Source organism: Macrosteles quadrilineatus, unplaced genomic scaffold, assembly GCF_028750875.1.
Source record: "Macrosteles quadrilineatus isolate MER2022 unplaced genomic scaffold, UCM_ALF_1.0 Scaffold_7__1_contigs__length_78375512, whole genome shotgun sequence".
Lineage (NCBI taxonomy): Eukaryota > Metazoa > Arthropoda > Insecta > Hemiptera > Cicadellidae > Macrosteles > Macrosteles quadrilineatus.
In genome coordinates this window covers 47,724,182-47,750,109 of record NW_026542600.1, presented here as the reverse complement: position 1 = coordinate 47,750,109, position 25,928 = coordinate 47,724,182, and the positions used below count along the sequence as shown (strand labels likewise).

General features: G+C 33.6%; 1 protein-coding gene across 5 annotated transcripts in view; it reads left to right on the top strand.

Annotated features, from left to right (window-relative positions):
- The window catches only part of LOC128997724 (histone-lysine N-methyltransferase 2D-like), a 145,342-nt gene that overhangs the window by 78,733 nt on the left and 40,681 nt on the right, over positions 1 to 25,928 (top strand). For 4 of the 5 annotated variants that reach the window (XM_054423367.1, XM_054423364.1, XM_054423365.1 and 1 more), the window contains 4 exons: positions 1,940 to 2,153; positions 3,451 to 3,567; positions 6,984 to 7,174; positions 15,097 to 15,255. In XM_054423367.1, the coding sequence (XP_054279342.1) occupies positions 1,940 to 2,153; positions 3,451 to 3,567; positions 6,984 to 7,174; positions 15,097 to 15,255 (681 nt within the window). The remainder of the gene's footprint in view (positions 1 to 1,939; positions 2,154 to 3,450; positions 3,568 to 6,983; positions 7,175 to 15,096; positions 15,256 to 25,928) is intronic. The other variant, XM_054423366.1, reaches the window with a different exon arrangement.

Genomic DNA, 25,928 nt, shown 5'->3' with positions numbered 1-25,928 from the left:
TAATAAGTTTGGGGTTTTCTAAAAGTTGACCTACAAACATATTTTAAGAACAGAACCATGGAGTTTAGCTTCAAAATTCATGAGTTGTGCATTTTATTTAGTTGCACGAACTAAGGTGAACAAAATTTCTTACAGGTTTTTGGGCAGTTGTGATTCAATGTTAAAGTTATCAATCTTCAATCAGATCTTAGTTGATTTTGGATACCTACAAATTACAAGGCTGCACTTTGTTATGAAATCGTGTGATTTGTTACTTTGGCGTTGGTGTTTAACCTCATGTTGTGAATTATTTAAATTACTATTTACGGAATGAACATTTACTTATTATCTCTTGATTTTCATTTGGTCATAATTTTTCTGCCACGGATGTTAGAACCAAATAACTTTAATTTTTCTATGATTTTTTTCCAATAACTTTGTTGGTGTTTATAGCTTTTAGCTGTTAATTAAACATTGTAAATAAAAGGGGGAGCATTAATATGTTGGGTATGGCAATAGGTTGTGAGAAGCATGTTTGTATAGGTCTTGAATACTGCAAGAAATATTTTGAAATCCTGTCTTACACTTTTTTATTGTGCCCAATAAAAATGTAAAAATTACTTTTTTACAAATACAATTTCAAAACTATCCACTTGAATTTGTAGTTTGCTCCAATAATAGCTCCTTAACAATTTTAGCCTAAATTCAGTAATCTAGAGACTATTTCGGCATGAAATATTTGATATTCTTCCAGAATGGTAACCATTGAAGCCATTAAATATATGACGTTCATTTCAGTTTATTCATAATATTTTGAAAAATATCTCTTTCAGATAGTCAATAATAATTTTTTGTATTACTGTAAAATGTAAATTAGACAGTGTTTCTAGGCATTTTCCCACAGTTTCTTTCAAAGTTAAAATAAAAGTGTTTTTAGTTTGTTATATGCGAGTTTATTTTTGAAGTACAGTTATTGAGTATAATGTTAACAAACTACAAAACAAATAGGCCTACTGTGCTCAATTATACTTAGTTCACTAAATTTAGGCAGTTTGAAAAGATGTTCCCCCACCACTTTTTTCTTATTATATAATATATATGTAGCAGCTGATTGACGTTTTTGGCAACCACCAGCTGTTGAGTTATTATTTTGATGGTAGGCTAAACAAGTGCTGGGGATAGATTTCTTCCCCTAAAACCGCCTACATTTTGTGAACAAAGTATAGGGGAGGTAATTTAATGTAAAATATTGATATTAAACATTTTTGGGTAAGGTAAAAACATTTGCTGAATGTCTCGCTTGTGGATGAAATAGGGATAAGTAAACCTTCCCCACTTGGATGCAGCAGTATCTACAAATAGTTATTTGTGCAACTAGTGAGAAAAGTGAGCAATTGACTCACTCGAGAGAAATCCTTACTCACGAGCCGTAGGCGAGTGAGGAATGGTTTCGCGAGTAAGGCAATTGTACTTTGAACTCGAGTTGCACATTATACTTTTCCTACAGTTACCATAAAACAAATAAATTTGTGAAGAAACATAACCTATTTTTACACAGAAGTGAACTTTTAATATAACATTTAATGTGAAGTGACAAATACAACAGTACAACAGCTGACCAGCTGATTTACAGACAGTGCTGCCAACGTATTTCGCGCGCATACGACGGTGCCTGCATGTTACGCGCTCACTATTTCGTGCCTTTGCGTTGCAAATCTGGAGTGAGACAAAGTAATTAGAGTGAGACAATGTTAACATTGTCTCACTGATGAGCGAATTGGCTACTTTGCTTTCTCAAATCAGTGAGAGAATATGTACATTGTTAGGTAACTGTAGGAAAACTATTGATTCTGAACCCAACCTCGATTGAACTTTTTTTATTATTTTTTACGATCCTTGTTCTTTTTATCATAGTTTTACAAATAACATTAGCAGTATATGAGAAACTATGTTGTTTTAGGAGCAGCCCCTGCTGCTCGAAGACCTGCTGGAACAAGAGAAGAGAGAACAAGAGAAGCAGCAGGCCGGGGTGACTGTGGGGACGGCGGGGGTAGAACCTCCGGCCCCGACACCCCCGCAGTCATTGCTCAGTGATGCTGATTTTGAACGACTCAGGGCTGATGTATTAGGCACCGCTACCAATGTCGGGGCTTCCCCTCCACATTCCATACCAAGTGAGTCACTCAAGACGGGATATTAGTAACATGTGAGGTGTTGTAAAATGAATATTAAAATACACATGGATCCTAACGGAATTGTTTGAGTAATCTATTTCTTAGAAGGATCCTCGGGTAAAAGAGTAATGTCCTCAAAAATTTCAGCAGAAAAACCTTTAGGCAGTAGACTATGTGAGTTTTAGCTATGATCGCATGATTTTTAAAACAATATCTTGTAAAAGGAATTGGCCTTATCTAGTTTTTTGGAAGTCAAGTAAACCTGCCTGTGACGTCGCCACTGTGACGACGTCTTAACTTGACAGGAGACGGGACTAGTGAAAATAAAAACTACTATATTAGTTAATACCACGGGCTGCACGGACCGGGATAGAGGTGTAACGGTTGCTGGACTAGAACAGACTGACGTAGTGGTTAGATACACGGGTATAGTGTGGTCACGGCAGCCAATGGGAATTTATTAAAAATCACCTGATATGACGTCACAGACGTGGCATGATATGGTGTGATGTACACACACACTAACACACATTTACATTTTATACAAATCTGGTTTCCTACAAGAAACGCTGTTTTACAAATATTGAATACATAAAATCATAAAATATACTACACTGCCCTACCTTTACATCCTAGGACGCTAGGCTCCAACTCAGAACCGTTCTGTGCGTTACTTCAGGCTAGTTCTAGAGGGTCGCAGAGTTATAACTTAGATTAACCTAATAAATAACCATGATAGATAACGTAAGTGTACCTTAATATGAGGGTCGTTTTTAAAGTAAGGGCTGTTTTTGCAGTTCTGTAGTTTGTATGTATGCCGCAATGAGGTGGCTCACTGTTTACTGGCATCAATGATGAACAGAATGGAGCCATTTGAAACTTCGTAGCTAATGTTTACAGTGTGTTTCAAAAATTTTAAATTTTTTAATCTCCCGTTCTTTGACCATAAGAAACATATAAGATGCCGACATGCATCGCCAATAGGGCCATACTTCAGTCATCTGGCGATGAATGTCTGCAGCTGATATGTTTCTTGCAGTCAACAAACATATCACTAGCCTTATCTCCATGCGGAGAGAGATTCAATAATTAAAAAAAATTTAAAACAACAAAGCGTGCACGTCGGCTACGGAGTTGCAAATGGCACCATTCTGTTCACAATGAGTAAACAGTGAGCTGCCTTGTTGCGGCACTCACACAAACTACGGAGCTGTAAGCAAAAACGGCCCTTACTTAAAAACAGCCCTTGTAATAACAACCCTTAGACAGACTCTCAGGTATGGATGTTCTGTTGCAGCTCAAGGCATGTTGGTGAGGCCAGGGTACATGCCTCCACGACCACCTTCACAGCCTCCTCAATGGCAGCAAGGTCCTCCTAGAACACCAGCACCAATCACGCCCCCAGGTGAAACAGGTACGCATCCCTGTTGACTATAAACAGATAATGAATTTTTTAACATTGCAGCCAGTTAATAGAGGACGTTCTCTGAACCACCATTGTGGGTCATTAATTAAATACATCGCCAACATTTGGAGGTGAGCCTGTGATTTTTTATCTAGCAGAGCTTTTTTATATCATGAATTTTATGTAATGCCATACAATAAGTTAATTTGTTACAAACTTTTATAATGCAATTTTTCGTTATGATTCAGAGTTAAATATATATTTTTTATGTACATAAAAGAATGAAACAATAAATTAAGCTTAGGCCAAGTGACACGTCATTTTATTTTCTTTAAAGGTAATGCTTTCTAAATAAAAATTAGTACAGTTATAGACTAAAATATGAATAAATACTCTAACAGTAAATGTATATTCCATCAATAAAAACTAAACTTATTATTTGTTAATGAACTTACTAACACATCAGCATAAAAGTTACTATTTGAAAGATGTGTGGTAAAAACTTTATAATCAAAATACAAGAATAACAATGTTATATTGGGCTGTAACACAGAGCACAAGAACCTAGGTTTTCAGAATCTTTTTAGGATAGTAGGCTTACCTGAATGGGAAAGAGTCCAAACTGGCACAAGAAAGATAAAATAATTACAGTATACACAATACAATATTTTACTGTCACTGACAGCATTTTCAACTTACGAAGATATAGTTTTTTCAGGCCCAATGTTGGCCAGAAAATTATTCTTCTATAATAAATAACTTCAAAACTCAAACTCTTTGTTTGCCATAAAAACATTACAAATTTGAGCATAGCTCATGTAACAGATGGCATGTCAATTATAACTAGAGTGTAAATTAATTATTAAAAAATCAAATATAATGGATAAGATATAGTCTAACAAAAATGAAAATATATACAGTACAACCCCTGACTCAGACAGATGTGCTCATTTAAAAAAAAATCGTCCACTTTATAAGGACATATTGCAACTAGATGAGTTTCCAGTTTTTTTTTTTTTATTGTGTTTTTTTTATATTTTATCTCTGGTGGAAGGTGATTAAACAGTTTAATTGCCATGTAATATGGACCCATCTCCTAAAGAGACAATCTATGTTTAGGGTACCACAGAGTGTCTGTGTTTCTTGTACCCTGAGTCCCCAGACTGTTGTTTGAAAAATATTGTTGATGTTTTTTTAAAGAATTTCAGAACTTCGAAAATATAAAGAGCTGGTACAGTTAATAGTTTAGAAGTTTTGAAATATTGTTTACATGATTTTCTAAGTTTTAGTTTAAACATTGCTCGAATGGCCTCTTTCTGTAAATTGAATATGTTGTCAATTACTGATGTTCCACCCCAAAGGATGATGCTGTACCTAACAATTGATAAAGAATAACCATGATAAACCTGAAGACATGTCTTTATATCTGAGATGTTGGCTATAGTTCTAATAGCATGAAGAGATTTATTAAGTTTCTTTTTGTATGGCCAGAATTTGATCATTCCATTTTAAGTTGTCCTGAAGTGTAAAACCTAAAAAGTTCACACTAAGGGAATTTTCACAAAGTTCTTCATTTGGCATGAGGAATTCCTCATTTATTTGTTTGTTTCTATTGTTAGAAGTAAAAGCTAAGATTTTTGTTTTGGAGCAATTCAAACTAAGACAGTTTTTGGATAGCCAGTTAGATATTTCTTGGAGAGTATTTAAAAGCTTTACTTTTGGTATTTGTTTGTTTTGACCCATAATTATTGCTGTAGTGTCGTCTGCAAAAAGATAAAATGGAGTATTAATGTTTATTGGCAAATCATTAATGTACAACAGAAACAATACTGGTCCTAAAATAGATCCCTGTGGCATCCCACAGACAACCTCCCTCCAAGTTGAGAAGTGAGCAATTCTGTCATCATCGAACATTTTAACTCTTTGGAATCGTTTTGTCAGATAAGATTCAAACAGGTCATGTGCTATGCCTCTAAATCCATAATAACTCATTTTGGTTAGCAGCAGTTCGTGGCTGACACAATCAAAAGCATTGGACAAATCACAGAAAACTCCAAATGTTGTCTGCGATTCATCCAAGGCCCTCAACAAGTCACTCACCAGCTCAAATACTGCCATCTGGGTTGATCTTCCCTGTCTAAAACCGAATTGTTTTTTGTTAATAAGATTATACTTTTCTAAATGAGTGACCATTTGATTTAATATAATCTTCTCCAACATTTTTGTAAATGATGGAAGCAGTGCTACTGGTCTATAGTTATCTAAACTTCAATTACAGTTCTTCTTATAAATTGGAAAAATGTTGGAAAATTTTAGTTTGTCAGGATAAACTCCAGTATGTAATACAATTTTTCAGATGTGCACCAATGGAGTCAAAATGATACTACTAATTTCTTTAATTAATTAAACTGGGATTTCATCCCACCCAGATGACTGTTTAGCCGACAAGCTTGCTATGGTCTTAATCATATCTATTTTTGTGATTGGACTAAATGAAAAAGTTAAGCTTTGTACCTTTGCATTACGGTATTTATGTAATTTATTGCATCCTGAACTGAACCCCCGATGGAAGACTGTTGCCCCACATTACTAAAATGGTCATTAAAAACAAAAACAAACCTCAGGTATATCTCTTGGACCCTTTACAATGTTATTGTCACCAATTAACAACTCATTACAATGAAAACCATCTGAGATAAATCCAGTCTCTTTCCTAACTACTTGCCACATGTTGTTTTTGCAATATTATTGGAATGCTTGATTTTTGAAGATATACTTTTTTTCCTGCAAATACAAGTCTTTTAAAGATCTTTTTGTAGTTTCTATAGTACATTTGAAAACTTGGGTCAGAAGTCTGCTTTGATTTTTTATGGAGTTCTTTTTTATTCCTACTTGAGATTTTTAATCCTTTTGTCATCCAGTCACACCCATATTTAGACTTTTTATTTGAAGTGAATGTTCTAGTTTGAAAACATTGCAAAAACAAATCATAGAATACAGAGAAAAAACTGTTATAAGTTTCATTACTATCTACCGAAGACAAACGCATAGACCAGTCCTCCTTACTTAGATTAGAAAAATGTTCAATTATTTTCTTAGAACTTAACAATCTAGTTGAAATAATTTCCTTCTTAGTAGCTATATTATTGTTTTTTACGAACAATAACTGAGCAGTGTGATCAGATAAACCCAATGCAAAAGTCCTTCCTGGCCACAGCAGCACTTTCTTTCAAAGGGTCACTTCAACTCAATAATCTTTCCTAAACCTAGCTACAACTTTATAATGATGAGATTTTTAGCTACGTGTATTCATTATGAAAGTTGTTAGAGTAATATGTTCTCCCATTTACTCCTTTTTCTTGAATTTGTATATAAATCCTAACTTTAACAAAACACAACTGAAAAAAGGTGTTTTTACTTTGAAGGTCTGCGAGTGCCGTTGTTCAACGCTCAGGTTCTACCCTCCCCACCACCCCCTCCAGATGTGATCTCTACCGAGGAGGACAGACGGGCTCAGCTGACGTACGAGACATGGCTCAACAATCAGAACCAGCTTGTCACACAGCAGCTCAAGTACTACGAGACCGAGGTGCTAAAGTTACGCAAAATACGCAAGGTACCCCCTCCACCACTCTGACCACTCTGTGCTAATGGTGGAAGTGATCCTCAACCCTCCAAGTCATTATACGTACAGATTACCAGTCGGTCGGATTAACAAGAGTTTACTGTATTTCTGTACCTGATGTTGAGTCTAGGGTCTTCCTCTCAGTGTCCACAAAATTTAAGACACTTTTTTTTATAGAAATCTTGTATAAATTGATGAGAATCAAATTTGTTGATATAATTATCATATTACTTTTCACCAGGCTAAAATGTTCAGCTGTTTTTGTTCTCAATTAACAAAATAGTGTTTTGCAAATATGGGCCAACAATTTGTGTTTTGATCCTCTGGATCAGCTGTTAATTTGTTCAGGTAAACATTCAAAGTTGACAAAAACATACAAATTAATCGTAACTTCATTATCTGCTCTGTCGTTGGCTAGTTACCATAATCTAAAAAGCAACATGTTGTTTTATTTGTTGTTATATTTATTGGTTTTGTATACTAACCCAAAACTTTTATCCTCAATAAATTTGAATTATTGTCTAATTTTTTTTACTTTACAACTCACGGATCATTTTTTAGTGTAGTTGAAAAAGCGTCCTCACCTCTGGCCCAAGGTGTTTTGCAAGCTTTCGATCTTGAACTTCCCCTCAATGCGAAATACAATACATTTACATCACCAGGAACCATTGGCACTTTTTGGACATCCCTTCAAGAATTTCCTGGCACTTTTTGTTTCCAGCTAGGCTGTTTGCTTTCCAATAAAATAGTTTTCAAGTGATTTTTGGTCAGTTTAGTATAGTGAATCCGATTTGAGAGGTAAAATTTACATTAGTCAAATATTTTAAATTGTAATCCCTTCTGTTCACTTTGAAAGACAAATAAGTAGGCCTATTTGTAATTGCTAACAGCACCCACAAGTGCGAGAATTGCTTCTTGGAGGGTTGAGTAAAGGGGTATGTGTTGGGTTGATTCCTTGAGCACATTTGCCATTATTTACATTAAAATAAGCCTAATATAGATCATTAAACTAGGCCCTATATCTTTTACTAAAAATATTCTTCACTAAAACATTTCTGCTCTTCCGAACAAGTTCAGAATCAGACTAAATTAGATGCTGGGTAAAAAATAATCATTAATTTTTTTTATCATGGAACCTAATATTTTCATTCAAATTCAAATCAATTTTAAAATTATTCCGCTGTTGTCTTTGAAACGTAAGCATTAAATTTAAATTTAACTGAAAAATGAACTAATGTTCAATATTTTAAATTATGCAGAATATTTATTCAGCTAATTTTTATTTAGGTGTTAACTTTTTATTCATGAGTGGTTCAGGGGGCAATTGCTAAACTTTAAGTCAAAATGTAGTTTTATTTTTCTGATTTTTAAACAATAATTTTTAGAATACAGTAATGCGATTATGAGATTTTTCTTAATGTTTAAGTTAAGTTTTGTTCGTGTTGCTATTGATATATTAATAAGAACTAGCTTGTTACCATTTCTTTATTAGTTTTGTTAATCTAGCAATTATCTGTAGAAAGAGATTTGACCTGTTTAAATTATATAAAAGGATACGAGTTTGAGAAACTTTTAAGTACTTAAGAATTTACTCCATTTTTATTTTAGTATGCCAATATTCAATTTTTAAGAATTTAATTTCAAATGTGATTTATTAATTTTTTTACTTTTTTACCACTTTTTTATTAAGATCCCTATGTACTACCAGGTTAGCTGGAAATTCTAATCAAGTCTCAATTAAAACATTTTTTTTATTCTCCGAATTAAGTAGTGAGTTTTTGAACCACTGATTGTCTACATTGTCAAATAAGTTTAAGAGTAATAATAATACCTTTTATTTTGCCCAGCTCCATAATTGTTCTGCCAATCCTCAAGCTGTGTTGTGTAGTATTTGTTGATATTTTTACTTATTCTGCTTCTATTTCACTGATTTCTATCTCTGAATGATTCTCGCATAGGTTCTTATTGTAGCTTTGGTGTTCTGGAAATTATCTCCTTCTATTACTGATCTTTTAAATATTTTATATTTCAAAGCAAGTGCACAATCCAATTATATGTTTTCCCTTTGTGTTTGGTTGGTGTTTTGCCTCCCTTATTTTGCTTTAAAATGTATAATCAGTGTTTTAAACATGTACTCTGTAACTGAATAACATGTGGAATGTATGTGTGTATTGTTTACATTTGATGACAAATATGATTGGATTAGTTTGACAAAATTGGTATGATGTTTAGTTTTGAAAATTACGAAGATTTAGAAATACGAGATTAATATAATCAATTAATAAATCAAAGATTAATGTTGATCTATAAAGAAACAAAAGTTTCGCCTAGTGTGGCAGCGAAAAAAGATTGTGCCACCACTCCATTTTGAACAATGGAGGTTTAATTTAAATTCATCATCGCAAAGCTATGTCTACTGTGATACTCAACTCAAGTGAACATTACTCAAGTGGCAACGACTGGTGTGCATTTTAAGTAGAAATTTGCTGAACAGAGGTTAAAATAGTAATGTATGTTACTTTCTAGATTGCTCTTGTAAATACAGAGTATACAAAAAAGATTGCTGGGATTTTAAACTGTTATTGCTTGAGGTCTATTCAAGATAAGTAAACTATTTAAACGTTAACCCTCCCAGTGTTACTTGACGAAAATTCGACAAGCAGCACACTTTGTGTAGTGTTACTTGTCGATTTTTCGACACGCAGACATCGTTTACGGCGAAGGCTCTATGACTGACTGAATCGGATTGAACTGGATCGAGTTAGGTATCGTTCTTTCCGTAATATTCTAAGCTTTCTCCAGAGGTCTGTCTCTAAGCGCTATTCATTTTAGTTCCGAAAATATTGTAGCAGACAGCTGACGTGCGTGTATTTGTAAACAGCTAGGTTCCCCCGGACCGATGACTGATGTGTTTTATTACGTTTATCATTGTTTTAGTGTTAAAAATCAAAAGTAGTGATATACGTGGTGCATTATAAGAAGATTTAAGTGGTTTTGAAGTGCTGGTTGATGATCCTGAAGAAGTAGGTAGTGATATTGATGTAAATTATCAGCCAGATTCCTAGCTATGGTTAGGCTATGCATTCTTAGCTAAACGCTATGTACTGAAATCAGTTTTTTGCCCATAACTTATTTATTTGCAAATATACTTCCTTATATTATTATATATTTGTAATCCTCATAAAAGTTAGAACAAAGTGGCTATTTTCAAATATTTATAGGCCTATAATTTATACAATTTCATTGAGCGCGAACTTATTTTTTTTTTGAAAATTTTCGAAATTATATTTTTTTTACCTAAAAAGTTTTTTTTTGAAAAAATGTTCCTTATGTTTTATATATAATATTGAAGCCCATGATTTTCCAAACAAAATGGTATATAGAACATTAGAATTAACATTGTTTTAAGCTTCTCAGATCCGTTTTAATAAAACCTTGCAAATGCGCCAAAAATAGGTGGACATTAAGGCCTAAACTATGGACACTTGGAGGGTTAATTTTGAGTTGAAATAACAAAGTTCTGTTTTCCGTGTAGCAAGGGAGGAAATGTTGACCTTGGCATGCGTAAAACATGTGTGCGGTGGCAGACCGTCATTGTGTTTAGTGTGCAACAGAAGTCACAGTGTGATGTGTGGTTCACAGAGTTTAAATAGATTATTAAATTAAATTAAATTTAAGTTCACCCGATAATAAAGTAATACGTTACTGGTTTAACCTGTTTTGTGACACAGTAAGTGTTTTAAAGGGCATTCTAATGGCTGGCCAAAAACAAATTATGGCAAAGTCAAAGAAATCCGACAACCATGCATCAGACACCTGAAAAATTGATTGCCCGATGAAGTCTTCAGTTAAATATACCGAAATTGATACAACAAAATGTTATCCATAAAAGGTTAAGACTTTGTGCCTACAAAATTCAGTTAAATGTGCGTTTTTCTCCAACTTCAGTAACCGCGCAGCGTGGTACGCGGTTAAGCTAAAGAACGTAGCGCGGTCAGGATCAGCATGGTTAACAAAAGTGTTTTCCTACAAATCTACCAATGTGTTGCGTGACAATCAAATAGGGTTCTGTTATGGATTGGAGATTGAAGTGTCCCCATTTTATGTTGATGGTCGAAGTGGTAGAGATGAATTCTAACCGGCAACCGCGAAGCACGAAGTAAGCTGTTTAACTGGCTTAACCGCGTTGCTAGGAAAATGCCGCTTAAGACATCAGATTAAACCCGCAGACTTTGCCAGTTTTATGCTCGCTCATGTGAAATTGATGGCAATCCGAATTTTATTACATTTTCCCAAATGTTATCAAAGTATGAAAAAATAAATACTTGGTTCTTTTCCCTTCAATTTGACATTTAAATCATGTCATTCGTCCCCAATCAACCACCGTTAATCCCGGCAATCTTTTTTGGAGACCCTGTAGTTTGTACACCCTGCTGAATTAACTTGTTATTTTATATGTTCGCTGTGTGTGGCAGTTGCCAGTGAATGCTTAGCTCTTTATTGCCGACTTGCATCTATCTCGTTTAGTTGCTATGTGCCTGAACATTGGTAAGGTTTGGACCGATAGTTTAGTGTTTTTGACATATAGCAGAGATGCATAAATATACCTGTGACCTATAGCAGAGATGCATACTGTAACGTTGGAGCTAAAATTACAGTAGCAATTCTATCACCGCTCATAAACTACCCACAGCAAGGCTGGATAAGTGGAAAGATCGAATATGCTCACAGATTAAATAACGCAGTAAATTAAATTACAAAACCCCTTGTAAAAATGATAAAAATTGTATTTAAACTTCAATAACTTTAAAAAAGATCTGTAATGAAATATCACATACAGTGAAACCTCGATTACAAGACATCCTTGATAACTAATGTAATTTTCAAATTCCTTTGAATTTATTTTACCTCTAACCACGTGTTATTGCAAACCTCAATAAGAAGTCGTCCTTGACAACAACAAGTCGTATTTAATAATCCCCATGAGAGTTCATCGAGGTTCTACTGTAATAATATGTATATTTAACTCAAAAACTAAATTTAAACCTGGTTAAATGTTTGTAAATGGCTTTTTGCTTTCCAAGTTTTTCGTGTTTTCTAGCCAAACATGTGAAAATTTTTTTAAAGTATAGTCAGGTGCAGACGCTTAAAGCCTGGTGCATATCCTCAAGTACTGTCCAGAGCGATGAAAGTGGTTGTCTCAATGCAACCACTATAATAGTGTACAGTCAACTATAATAGTGTACAGTCATGCCACACAAAAATAGCACACCATCTCATGGTACTTGACCAACCACAGGGAAAGTTCAGATAGCCAATGATTGGATAAACAAAACTTTACTAAAATTAAATACAATATTTTAATGCCGGCGGCGGTCTATGCATGCCAGGCCAGCCATGAGCAACAGCCATTATTTTCGTCGCTGGGAAAGTGTTAATAGTTAATTATACATTTACCTATCTATTCCTTTTAAAATTTGGATGAACAATATCAAAAAAAGTTGTTACATAAAAGCTACCACATAATTTTATATGTAGTATCTTAAGCTCATTATCTTCAGTTTTCTGTCTACATCTGTATGTATATTTTTATTTGCGTGTCTGTTTTTTGTTGCATGATGAAACATATCTAAGATGTAGACTTTTAAAATTTCGTCAATCATTGATTATTGATACTTCATGACCTCCATACAAACCTGAGTCTAGAATCTTCCGCCATTCACCATCGTGAATTTTGGTAGCAAAATCTTTGCAAAAGACTTCCTCAATTGTTTAAAGATACCGAGATTCACATTCTGAAAAATGACAAATTGAATCAAATCCTGTCACAGAAATAGCCATAACAACCGTGATAGCGAGTGTCGATGAAGATGTCCCCGCGATCGTGTGGAAGATGATCTCAATTGGCTTTTGCAGGAGACAGGATGATAATGTATCTGTGATTGCAGAACGCAATCACAATTCTGTGACCATTATAGGAGAAGATTATGTGTCCATGATCGCAGAATTGTCCAAAAATTCACCTCGTTTGAGGGAGCTGTCCAGGATTGTGTTGCTATTCCGAGAAGATTATGATGTCCCTGACATCGTGAGATAACGATAGTTTCGGATTACAATCATGATGTCGTAGGACAGTTCAATAAAACTTAAAATGTATTATGTTTGTCATTATAGCCGGTATGCCGTTAGCAAGAAATTTAACCAAACATTTTCAGAACAAAGTCACGTTTCCCTTTTTGCACTGTAAGAACAAATTCTGTCCCCTCTAAAAGTGTAATCCTTTAGTATTTTTGTTTCATTTGGTCATTGTCTCAAAGATGGAATGGATTTGTGTATTGGCTTAAGTCGTTGGCATGTAAAAATAAAATAAATATTGTCAGTTCTATTATGAATGTGCGTGCCAAATCGTTGAATTCCTATGGCGTTAGAGCATTTTTATTTCATGATAATATTAAGGGAGGAGGCAGATATCTCTCGGGTCCATAGCGTGTCACTTGTTTGTAAACCGTGGGCCTGCACTTGACAATATTGCTGTGGTGTCCCTACCACTTCCCGCTTATGGGTACTGCTTGATCTGTCTTTGATACGTTATTCAATTTATAAACTTAAGATGCACCTTTTTTGCTATTTTAGCAATTGCAATTCATGTTGTTACGTCCCATGTTTGCAAGGCCAATTAAATTTTGTCTGTGAATGATTGCATTCAAAACCGCGTAAAAACCAGTCAGCTAGGACATTGGTGTGCTATAATTGGGTTCAATGTTAATCATGTGAATATAAACAAACCTAAAAATCTTCCAATTAATTCAATCACAAAAGAAGATTCCCTGACGTATAGATCTCAGAATGCCTGGGTTCCCCTGTGGCCCTGTTCGCATTTTTATTAGTAATTTTTCAATATCTAGAACTCAGCTTATACCATCAAATGTTTTAAAATGTATGTTTGAGCTATGTACATAAAATTGGATACCTTTGGTCTGTAAAAATGCTTTTGCCGTTTTTGCTGTTGCTACAATACTAGGTTGAAATATTTTCTATTTCTTTAGAAACTGTACATTTTTCCTTTGTATATATTATAATACTTATTATAATACTTTATACCCACATTTCTACAGCACTCTTGTTATTTTATAATTTTTTTTTTTTTGAGTGCTACAAATTAATCCAGTGTTCCACCAAGTATTGATAGACCTACCGGTACTTTAGACTAAGGTAACCAAAAATTATTTCTGTGGCAAGAAACCGGTTTAAATGAGCTAAAAAGTTGGGATAAATTGATGAATTTTAATTCTTATTCCATGAAATTCATTATTGATTCAAAATTCAATTATATAAATAAACAAACATCCTGTTACATGGTAACTTTAAACCTAGATATTTTGTGTTAAATTATAAAGTCCTAACATAAATAAATAATCTTCTAACGTTTGTGAATGGTAAAAGAACCAGAAATTTATATAAATTTGTTTATTCTCCATCAAGATGTAATGGGAGACCAATTACCCTGTTTAGCAATCGGAATATTTCAGTAACCAAAGGTGTAGAGAATAACTTTCCATACAAATTATATGTCTTGGTTCAAAATTTTGGGTAAACAACAGAATAATCGATTTTAGGAGACAAAACCCCCTCCCATATTCAGATCACGTTATGTTTTCAAATTAGTACTGGTTTTCAGAAACACTAAAGTACAAATTCGGACAGAAGTTTATCATACATACAGTAACAGCTGCTTCCCTTAGAATTGTTTTATAATCAGTCCTATCACCGTTCAGTCTAAAATTTAAATAAATAACTCATCGTAAGCCTTAATAACGCTAATGTAATTTAGCAACACGCCGAAATAAACGGATCACGATGATACTGTTTACTGTTTACAATAATATAAATTGAACATACTTGATTTATTGCAGAGCCTTAACAGTAAACAGCGTCAGTTGCGGAAGAACGGCAATGAGCTTGCGGAGAATGATGCAATGGAGTTGCAACGAGTGACGTCAGAGCAACAAGTTTTGCAGAAACAACTTGAGTCATCAAGAAAACAGTCTCGCCAACATAACATGCTCATGCAGGTTAGTAGCGTACATTGGAAATCCTCGAATTCAAGCAGATGTTGACATTTGATCTATTTGCATTGATCTTTTTTTGTATAAAAGGATGTATAGTAGAACCTCGATTAACTGGTGGGGGCGGATCAACTGTGGTCAATAGATGCCTCTTAAATTAAGTTACATAACCTCGAAAAATCCCTAGAAAATTGTATAAATTGTAATTCTTCAGTCTAATAATCTAATTCACTGTATATTTAACTATTTCTGACCATTTTTATATGCAGTAGGTTCCCCCATTATTGTTCTTTAAACATCACAGTTCATTTGACAAACATAAATAAAAGGAAAAACAAAGAAATGGACATAAAGAGTTTCAAGGTCAAGCTATCCGCTTGCACTTAGTGGTGGGAATCACCGGATTAAAATAACCGAATCAATCGGTTATTGATGCTGAACAGACTAATTCGGTTATTTTATTCTATCCTGATTCGGTTAAGTTAGTCGTACCAAGCGATTTAGTTGATTTAGTTTGTCACATCATCAGGTAACTAAAATTTATTCGGCGATTCGTTCGACTAAAAATCACCGATTGACGCTAAATGACTAAATGCTATTCAGTTTCCCATAAGATAAAAATTAGTTGTGGTTTGGGATAGTGAATAATGACTAAAATTGATTCGGTGATTCATTCAACTAAAAATAACCGATTGACGCAAAAAATAACTGATTGATTATTCGGTCATGGAAACCATTCGGTTATCCCATCACTACTTGCACTGACAATCGTCTGCTCCTTACACATCTGTCTGCTATGCTTGCTATGTCACAATAGTTTGTGATTGGGTGATTAGTAACCATGACAACTTAAGTAGTCCATGACTGGGTGATTACTGATTAGTCACCATGGCAACTTTAGTAGATTGTGGTTGGGTGATAAGTAACCATGGCAACTTGATGAATGTGTGGATGAAGAGAAACCAAGAAAGAGTACCTAGAAGAATAAAGAGAAATAAGAAGTGATGTTTAAGGTCATTGTTATCTTTATCTTATTTGATGACTGTTGCTGTTATCCTTAATACTTAAGGAGACGTAGAAATTGGCTAATTCAGGAATTCGCTAACTCAGTCATGTGTCGGAACTGGCTAACTCTGGAACTGGCTGACCGTCACAGTCAGGAATTGGCTAACTCTGGAACCCGCTAACTTGATTATGTCCCACGGCGGAATTCGCTTACTCTGGAAGTCGCTAACCCGGCCGCGCACACTGCACGGAGCGTTGCCAACCTAGTAAGACGAAATAATCGTACACTGCCGCATTTCAAAATGTCAGTGTTAATAAAGATACAGTAAATGTTATTGTTTATCAATTCCTGTTCAATTATATTAATGTTGTTGTTATCAATTCCACTTTTAACAGCTACCTAGCTCAAAGTAATTAAAAATCAATTTTAAAAAATCATTAAGTGATTTTTTATTTAATTGTACCACGGCCAATTAAATGATTATGATTTTGTTCTTAAATTATAAATGCCATTATTATAGGGAAATAATAGAATATGAAAAATATTGATCATCCAGTAGTAGCAATTAAACCTCAATGAAATTAAGCTATAATACACGCAAGTTCTCAAACCCGGAAAACCAATTTCATCGTGATGTTGTAATAAACAAAAGCAATTTCATAACTAATTCATAGATTTAAAATTAAAGGTTCGTTGTTGAATCGTCCAACTAACGTGCAAAAATACAACATAAGCTACGTTTCATAACTATTTATAGAATAGCTGTAAATCTAGGCCTAAGGGGCGGTTTGGGAGCTCGGTATTAGCGCTAGTCCGCGACTAAATCCGGATATTTCCGGTATTTTAGGCTGCCGCCTCAAAAACGGGTTTGTGAGCTCGGGATCACTAAGGCGCGCGCCTAACTTGTGCAGGGATAATCTCGCGCCTAAATATTGTTGGTTTGGGAGTCAAGTAGACTTAGGCGCCAGCCTAAGAGATAGTCTCGGTGGGTTTGGGAGACCAATTTCGGGACTAAGAGATATGTTTTCGTCATAAAAATCAGTGAGTTTAGTCCCCAACTTTAGTCCTGCCAGGGGGCAGGTCTAAGTCGACATGCCGGTATTAGCTCATTAGCAAGTTAATTGTTTACATATTAACTAAAAGAATGTTATATTGGAATTCGTTATTAAATTCCGAACATTTTCATTACTCTCTAAGTATATTTGATAAAACTTTTTTTTTAGTTTTCTGTTGTTCAAAACAAAACGGAAATCTTGTAGAAAGCTAAATTTAACAAAAGATTATTTGGGTTTTGTTTTTACTGTTAACTGCAATACAAATATGGACCCTAAATAGAATTTATTTCAACTTGAGAGTTTGGCTATAAGCACCCGTACCTTAATTATAAATATTTTATTAGTAAGGAAATAATTAGCAACCACATGCATACCCCCCACTCACCCCCTACGAAAGAGTGAAGAGATGGTAAACAAAACATTAAAAAACTGCAAATAGCTCACAGTCATAATCGTTATCTTTTAATTGTGTTGTGATAGAGCTCAGTTCAGTGTCATTGACCAAGTGCTAGTTACATCAAAATGGAGTACCTAGATTATTTGGAGTATAAGAAAATATATACAGTATATCAATAACCCGCTACAGAAAACCTGCAGACTAAGCGAATTTCCAAATAACCTAATAGAGCTTTCAATTAAATTTATTTAAATAACTTAAGGTTTAACAAGCACCCGAAACTACCTACGGTGTAGGTATGCTGCTACAGGGAGGGTAATAAAGTGTGTTTTTAACAAAATATTAACAGCTTTATAAAAAATAAATAAATTTGCCAAGTTTCATAAAAATATATCCATAAACGACCACACTAGAACAGTTAACTTATTCTCCATAAGAATCACATGGGAATTTAAAATTTACAATTTTACCAATAGTCTCTGTAGCCAATAACCGTACAAAACATTTTAAGATATTAATTTGTTTTTTATACTCTTTAAAATACTCTTTACTCTTTAAATTACTCTTTAAAATATTTTAAAGACAAAGATTTATGTTATAGGGGTTAAAATTGAGAAAAAAACTATTTTTATCCTATACAACTCCGGGTTCCCTTGGTCTGATCATGCTCGTTCGGGAACTCATTAAGGAGAATCGCGCCTAACACTTTCATGCCAAATTTTATAAAAATTAGACAAAAATTACTTAAGTTATCACGTTTATGGACGTATATATAATACAATTATATATAGACTATACATATATAAAATTTTGAACGAACAGTGTTTTTGGCCTCTAGGGACATCAAAATGGAAAAGTTTATCGGTCCCGGAACTAAGTGCTACCTACGGTAATAGATTAGTTAATTAATAGATTACCCTAGGAAAATTAGTTAAAAGAGTGTCATGTAAAAAAAGATTTTAAATTGACAACAATTTTTTCTAAGTACTGTATTAAAAGATTTTTTTACATTTACCTTGGCTTCACACAATCATAACATCTGCAATTACTTTTTATTATTTTTTTTTGTCAATACCCCTATATTATACTGGGAAATTACTGTTTAATTTTGAAGCTTTTTATTGCATGAAACCGAGTTTCCGATGTTAATCATATGTTGCTCTGTACGTATTTATAAGGTGTAGTACTTAAAAGACAACTAGTAGTACTTAAGGACAACTGATTAAATAATTATAAATCGTAAAGTGAAAATAAAGTTAGATCTTAAAAGAATTTAATATAAACAATTACGGTTTTTCAGTCATTGGGATGTAAAACAACGATCTTACAAAACTACATTTTTGCAATGGTACAATGTAGAAACATACACCATAGTCTACTAATTAGCCACCATTGTTATACCAAGATAAAATTGTATCCATCTTCAATGTTCATCTTTTGTTGTTGTCAACGGTAACAGGTTCTGCAATGGCCATTGCCAACGTCAAAACCTGAATTCCCCGCGATTCCCTGTCCATCTAGCCGCGCTGCAACTTAGGCGCGACTATACTTGATCTACGACCATTTCAACTTAGGCGCGAGCTCCCAAGCCTGGTTTCTGGTCTGGGGACTAAAGTTAGGCGCGTACTAGCTGGGCTCGAGCTCCCAAACCGCCCCTAATAGTTTAAACCAAAGCATTGTAGGCCTACTAGTAAAAGCTAGTTGCCTAATTAATTCTAAAATTCGTTGAATTGTTGAGTAATAATGTTACATGTTTTAATAACAGTTTTTAGATTGTAAACCTAAGCCCCACTAGTAAATAATAGGAGAATATATAATATTTTTATATTAAAACGTGACAGGGTTATTTTATTTCACGATTCATAATCAACGACTTGACGGATATTCCTGATTTTAGGGTTAAGTTTCCTTTATATTACTTTTACAATTGAAATATACTATACCAAGCCATTGCTCGGTTCACCGTTCCCCGGTACTGAGCTACTCAATAGACAATAGCTTTGTTGGATAATATCAGCTAATTTTAGCTATGGCCACCATTCATAAAAATGTAACAAACAAGAATGCCTGGGTCCATTTAGAACCATAAAAACTCAAGACTTTTTTTAAAGTACTGAAAGATGTAAAATTAATATAAATTAAACAAAATTAAGAGGGGTATACGATAACAGAAATATACAAATTGTATTTTTGCATAGACTAATTTTTAATTCAATACATAAATACATTACCACTTTATAATGTATTGATTAATATTTATTTTAATTCAATAGCTCTATTTGAAAATATATTTAACACTACTAAAATGTGTTTCTGTAATGACGTTTAACGTGTAAATTTTATCGGGAAGTTAATCTTCAAAATTCTAGGCATAAAGTCTTCGGCAATTACTGGAGCTTTTTTTACAATGTCTAATTGTTGGTTGCCTAAAATAGGATAGACTATTACATTTACATTACAATACTATTTCAATTTTTGTTAATAGATTATATGTTTCCTAATAACATAATGTAACAACGTTTAAATTCCTTTTCTTTGCTAAAGTAAAGACGCAATATTGTAATACATACAGTGTTAACGTTTTAGATTTCCGTTATTAATTAATGTACCTAGGTATATCATGTGCCTGCTATACAAACATATCGAAACTATTTTATTTGTTTACTAATACTATGATTCGGAATTATTTCGGTTATAATACAGAAATATTAAGAAGATCCTATTTATTTATTTATTTCCCACGGTTAAACCAATTTTACAAATTTGTCTACGTCAAGATGGTAGCCTTAGATATTAATACTGAATAGATTATTGACTAATACAAACAATTGATATACAGATCAGCAATAACAGTTACACATGGGTTTCATGGTTCAAGAATAACAATTTACAATTCTAAAATGCATAGCAAAACAACCATAACAATATAATATTCAATGCAGTAGCAACAAATATAAATAGAATATTAGAAATGACATAACAATAACATAACTGTATCAGCACTTGTATAACTTTGGTCGAGAATCACTTATTATTTACAAGTATTTACAGGTAATTTACAAGTTTAATAAGCAAAGCACTACAAAAAAACATTTATAATTATTCAATACAATAGCAACAGATAGTAAAGAGAATACTCAAAGTACTTATTTACAGCATTATATTACATGATTAAAAATACAGTAGCAGAACAGATGGTAACAATAATAGAGTAGGAGAAGTGTGTTTGGAGGAAAAGTGAGGAGACCATGCCCTCACAGACACTGGTGTAGCCCTTTAACGCAGCTACCAAAAGATAACAAACACTACATTATATTGAAAAAAACTATGAAAAGTGAGGAGACCATGCCCCCACTACAAAAAAACACAAACACTTAAATGTGGCCCTTTAACGCAATTCAATTCAATATTTCTTTATTCATTAAAGCACAAAGTACATGAATAGTGTCATTCTCTTACATGTTTTTATATTACAATGTTCTTACATTCTATAGATATAAAGTTCTTAAAATCTAACATAAGTTTTACAAATTAAAAATTAACGCTCCTAAAATTTGTAAGTTCATCAAGGGAATATAATACCTTGTTGATGAGAAATGTTTTAAGACCCCTCTTAAATCCCACCATGCTTTTTGCCGATTTAAATTCATTTGGAATTTTGTTGTAAAATTTGGAGCCGGTATAACTTGGTTTTTTACTGTAAAGTTCTAATCTGTGGCGGTTTTAAAGCAATGTTGGTTTTGTTGTTTTGTTTCTGGTATTGTTGTGGTGGTGTTCACCAGTTAACGCCAATTGAGAAAATCTGTTTTTAACATATAGAACTGTTTCATAGATGTACAATCCATATACTGTCATTATTTTTAATGGTCTAAAATGCTCTTTTGAAGTTCTCGAGTCAAGGTCCAAAATAATTCTTATAGCTCTTTTTTGTAATTTTAGGATCGTTTCTAAGTTATTGATGGATACAGAGATATTCCAAAAGAAATAACAGAATGTATGTACGAAAAGTATATTGATTTTAATGTTACTTGATCAAGAAGATTTTTATGCAAATAGACAAGATACAGTATTTTTAATTAATTTGTTTGCGTTAGAATTCCAAGTTAAATTTTTGTCAATTTCAAATCCTAAGAATCTAATATTTTCTAATTCTTTAATAGGTTTCTGATTAATTTCTAGTAAAGGATTAATTGAAAGTCTTGTCTGACGAATTTTGGGTCTCAAAATTTATGAACTTTGTTTTAACTGGATTCAAAAGTAACTGATAGTTTTGGAAAAAAAATTGAAAGTATATCTAGATTAGCATTAGCTGTCTTTTCAATTTCCACTTCAGAATTAGCGGTAACTGTAAGATTTACATTGTCTCCATAAAGGTAAAGTTTGCTAGATTTAGTCAGCCCTGGTAGGTTTGTAACATAGCAAATGAATAGAAGGGGACCCAAGATGGATTCTTGTGGTACACCATGTTTAATAGTTCTAATGAATTATATGATCTGACTCAACTGCTTTTACACCGTCCTTAACATTCCCAACAAGTGAATCCAAGTTAGGAACCATGTTTGTGTCAACCAAATCAGTAAAATACTTGTTGAATGAATTACATATAACATAAGGGTCTGAACAACATTGATTGTTAATATGAACACTAGTAATGTGGTTTTCTGATTTTGCCTTACCGTCTTCAGAGTTAATAATTTGCCAGCTGGTTTTGTTCATGTTACTTGAGTTTATTTTATTTTGATAATATAGTTTTTTTGCAGCTGTAACCTTATTTCTAAACATTTTATCCTTCTGTCTTAGTTGTTTTTACATGGTTTTGCTTTTTAACGTTCTAGCATTGTTAGCAAACTCAATAATTGATTGTTTTTCAATCTTAAGCTCTTCAGTAAACCACCTGCTTCTATGCCTATATTTTCTACATAATTTCTTAGGAAAACACAACTCAAAATAATACATAAAAGTTTGGTGAAATACATCATACTTTGACTCAACTGGAGCAAAAAATACATTAAGCCAAGTTTCAAGGCTAAGAACTTCAATAAAGTGATCTATATTTGCAGTGCTAAAGTTCCTAGAGTATTTAAGATATACAGCATTATCAGGACTATCATTTTTACTATTTTTTACAAAGAGTTGACCATCATGGTCTGACAGCTGAGTATTGAAACCAATTACATCGAAATAGGCATTATTTATATTGGTAAAAATATTATCTATGGTGCTTTTTGTTGTTTCAGTAATTCTTGTGGGAAAATTAACAACTGACTGGAAACCATTGGCAAGAACAACATTGTTAAGTTTATTTATTTAAGTTTATTACCATCCTCAAAATTCATTATGTTGATTTTATATCACCCATTAATACTATGTGTTGGTATTTTTGAGAAAGTATTCCCAACAAAATATTTATTGTGCCAATAAATTCTATTTCAGTTTTTTTAATAGGATTTCTATATAGGCCAACTAACAAAAATTTAGATTTTTTTGGGCGGTAGTATCTTTTGAAATTCTACTAAACAACATTCAAATGTTGTTTCAGATAATAGATCATTTATTTCTTCTAAAATTATTTCTTTTAATTTAATAAAAGTTTTTGATAGATTAAATCCCCCCCACCACCACAGCTGTTACTGCGAGAAAAATGTGCACTTAGGTTGTACCCTTTAATATTAATTCTCTCTATGGATCTCTTTGAGTCAGTTTGTGCTCACTATTATTAACAAACTATTATTAACACTCGCACGACAGATATAATATGCCTTTAAAGAATCAAATATTATAACCTATCAAAGACAAGCGTTCATGGTTACAAGCCCAGTATACAAAATAGGAACTTAATTATTTTAATAGCAGAAGTTCACAAAATGATATTAATTTGAATAAAAGAAACAAATAACCGACTACGAAAATAGATATTTCATAACCTGTAAAATATCCAAATTAAATGTACAGTACTATCTTTTTGCATACCAATAAACTACTATTTAAGTAAGAAGATAAAGCATGCTCCCTTATATATTTCTCATCCTTATAGATCAGCGGAAGAGAATTTTATTGTTAGTCCTGTCCGGTGCACTGTCTGTAGAGGTCGTGTTTTGTTTACAATTTATTTCTTGTTTTCAGTCATTTAAAACCTCTTTCATCCAAATAAAACGTTCTAATCATAACTAATAACACGTCCCCTAGTTATATAACTAAAGAGTAGAGAACAAATCATGAAATCAACTATAAAATAATAGAAACACAATTACGACGACACTAGCGATCAGTGTCATCGGACGTGAACTAGACACGAAAAACGAGCTTCAAAATTTGCAATGGGATGAAAAGTTTACTTGTGTTGGTTAGTCTATGGTAAGACTATAATACATTTTCCACCCTAATAATAATCATAAGAATAATATTAAAAAACATACTTCAGAATATATATTTATTTTATCTACCCACAGTACTACTTTGCTCTTACTCCTAATTATTCGTAGGATACAATTAGTGATGGTCGGATCCGGATATCGGACTACCGGATCCGCCGGATCTGAGCTAGAACCGGCACCGGATCGGATCCAAAAAATTCCGGATCTTGGGCTGGATCCGGTTTTGATGGATCTGATTTTTTGAAACTTTTTCCCGATTTTTTCCTAACACAAAGCTGTATGTATCACTGTACAACCCCGATTTTTTTACCAACACAAAGCAGTCTGTATCACTGTACAACCCCGATTTGTTTACTAAACACAAAGTTGTCTGTATCACTGTACAACCCCGATTTGTTTACTAACACAAAACTGTCTGTATCACTGTACATTGTACAACCCCGATGTTTTTACTAACACAAAGCTATCTGTGTCACTGAACAAACCCGATTTTTCCCGATTTTTTTACTAACACAAAGCTGTCTATATCCATGTACAAGACAGTTTTTTTCCCCCAAGTGTTTGCATCCTTATATGGCAAAGCCATGTCTCGATGCTCGTATCTAGATGCAAATAACTTGTATGGCAAGGCCATGTCTCAGTGTTTGCCTCTTGATGCAAATAACTTATATAGCAAGGCCATGTGCTTGTCTTTTGATGCAAATAACTTATATGGCAAGGCCATGACTCAGTGTTTGTCTCTTGATGCAAATAACTTATATGGCGAGGCCATGTCTCAGTGTTTGTCTCTTGATGCAAATAATTATATGGCAAGGCCATGTCTCATTGTTTGTCTCTTGATGCAAATAACTTATATGGCAAGGCCATGTCTCAGTGTTTGCCTCTTGACGCAAATAACTTATATGGCAAGGCCATGTCTCAGTGTTTGCCTCTTGATGCAAATAAATTATATGGCAAGGCCATGTCTCAGTGTTTGTCTCTTGATGAAAATAACTTATATGGCGAGGCCATGTCTCAGTGTTTGCCTCTTGATGCAAATAACTTATACGGCAAGGCCATGTCTCAGTGTTTGCCTCTTGATGCAAATAGCTTATATGGCGACGCCATGTCTCAAAGTTTGTCTCTTGATGCAAATAACTTATATGGCAAGGCCATGTCTCAGCGTTTGTCTCTTGATGCAAATAACTTATATGGCGAGGCCATGTCTCAGTGTTTGTCTCTTGATGCAAATAACTTATATGGCAAGGCCATGTCTCATTGTTTGCCTCTTGATGCAAAAAACTTATATGGCAAGGCCATGTCTCATTTTTGCCCCTTGATGCAAATAACTTATATATGGCGAGGCCATGTTTCAGTGTTTGCCCTTGTTGCAAAAAACATATATGGCAAGACCATGACTCAGTGTTTGTCTTTTGATGCAAATAACTTATATGGCAAGGTCATGTCTTAGTGTTTGTCTCTTGGTGCAAATACCTTATATGGCAAGGCCATGTCTCAGGGTTCGTCTCTTGATGCAAATAACATATATGGCAAGGCCATGTATCAGTGTTTGTCTCTTGATGCAAATAACTAATATGGCAAGGCCATGTTTCAGTGTTTGTCTCTTGATACAAATAAATAACATGTATGGCAATGGCATGTATCTTTTCCAACTGAATCCGACCGGATATCCGCTCACCTCTATTTTTTCGTTTTGTACCTGGATGATAAGCTGAAGGCCTATAATCTCGTCTAGAAAATATCCCGTTAGTATTTTAATCTCACCCGATGCTTCGTGATAAAAAATAATATAAGTATGATTTAAATTGGCATTCTGTTAATTACGTTTTTTTTAACCCGCCCTTATG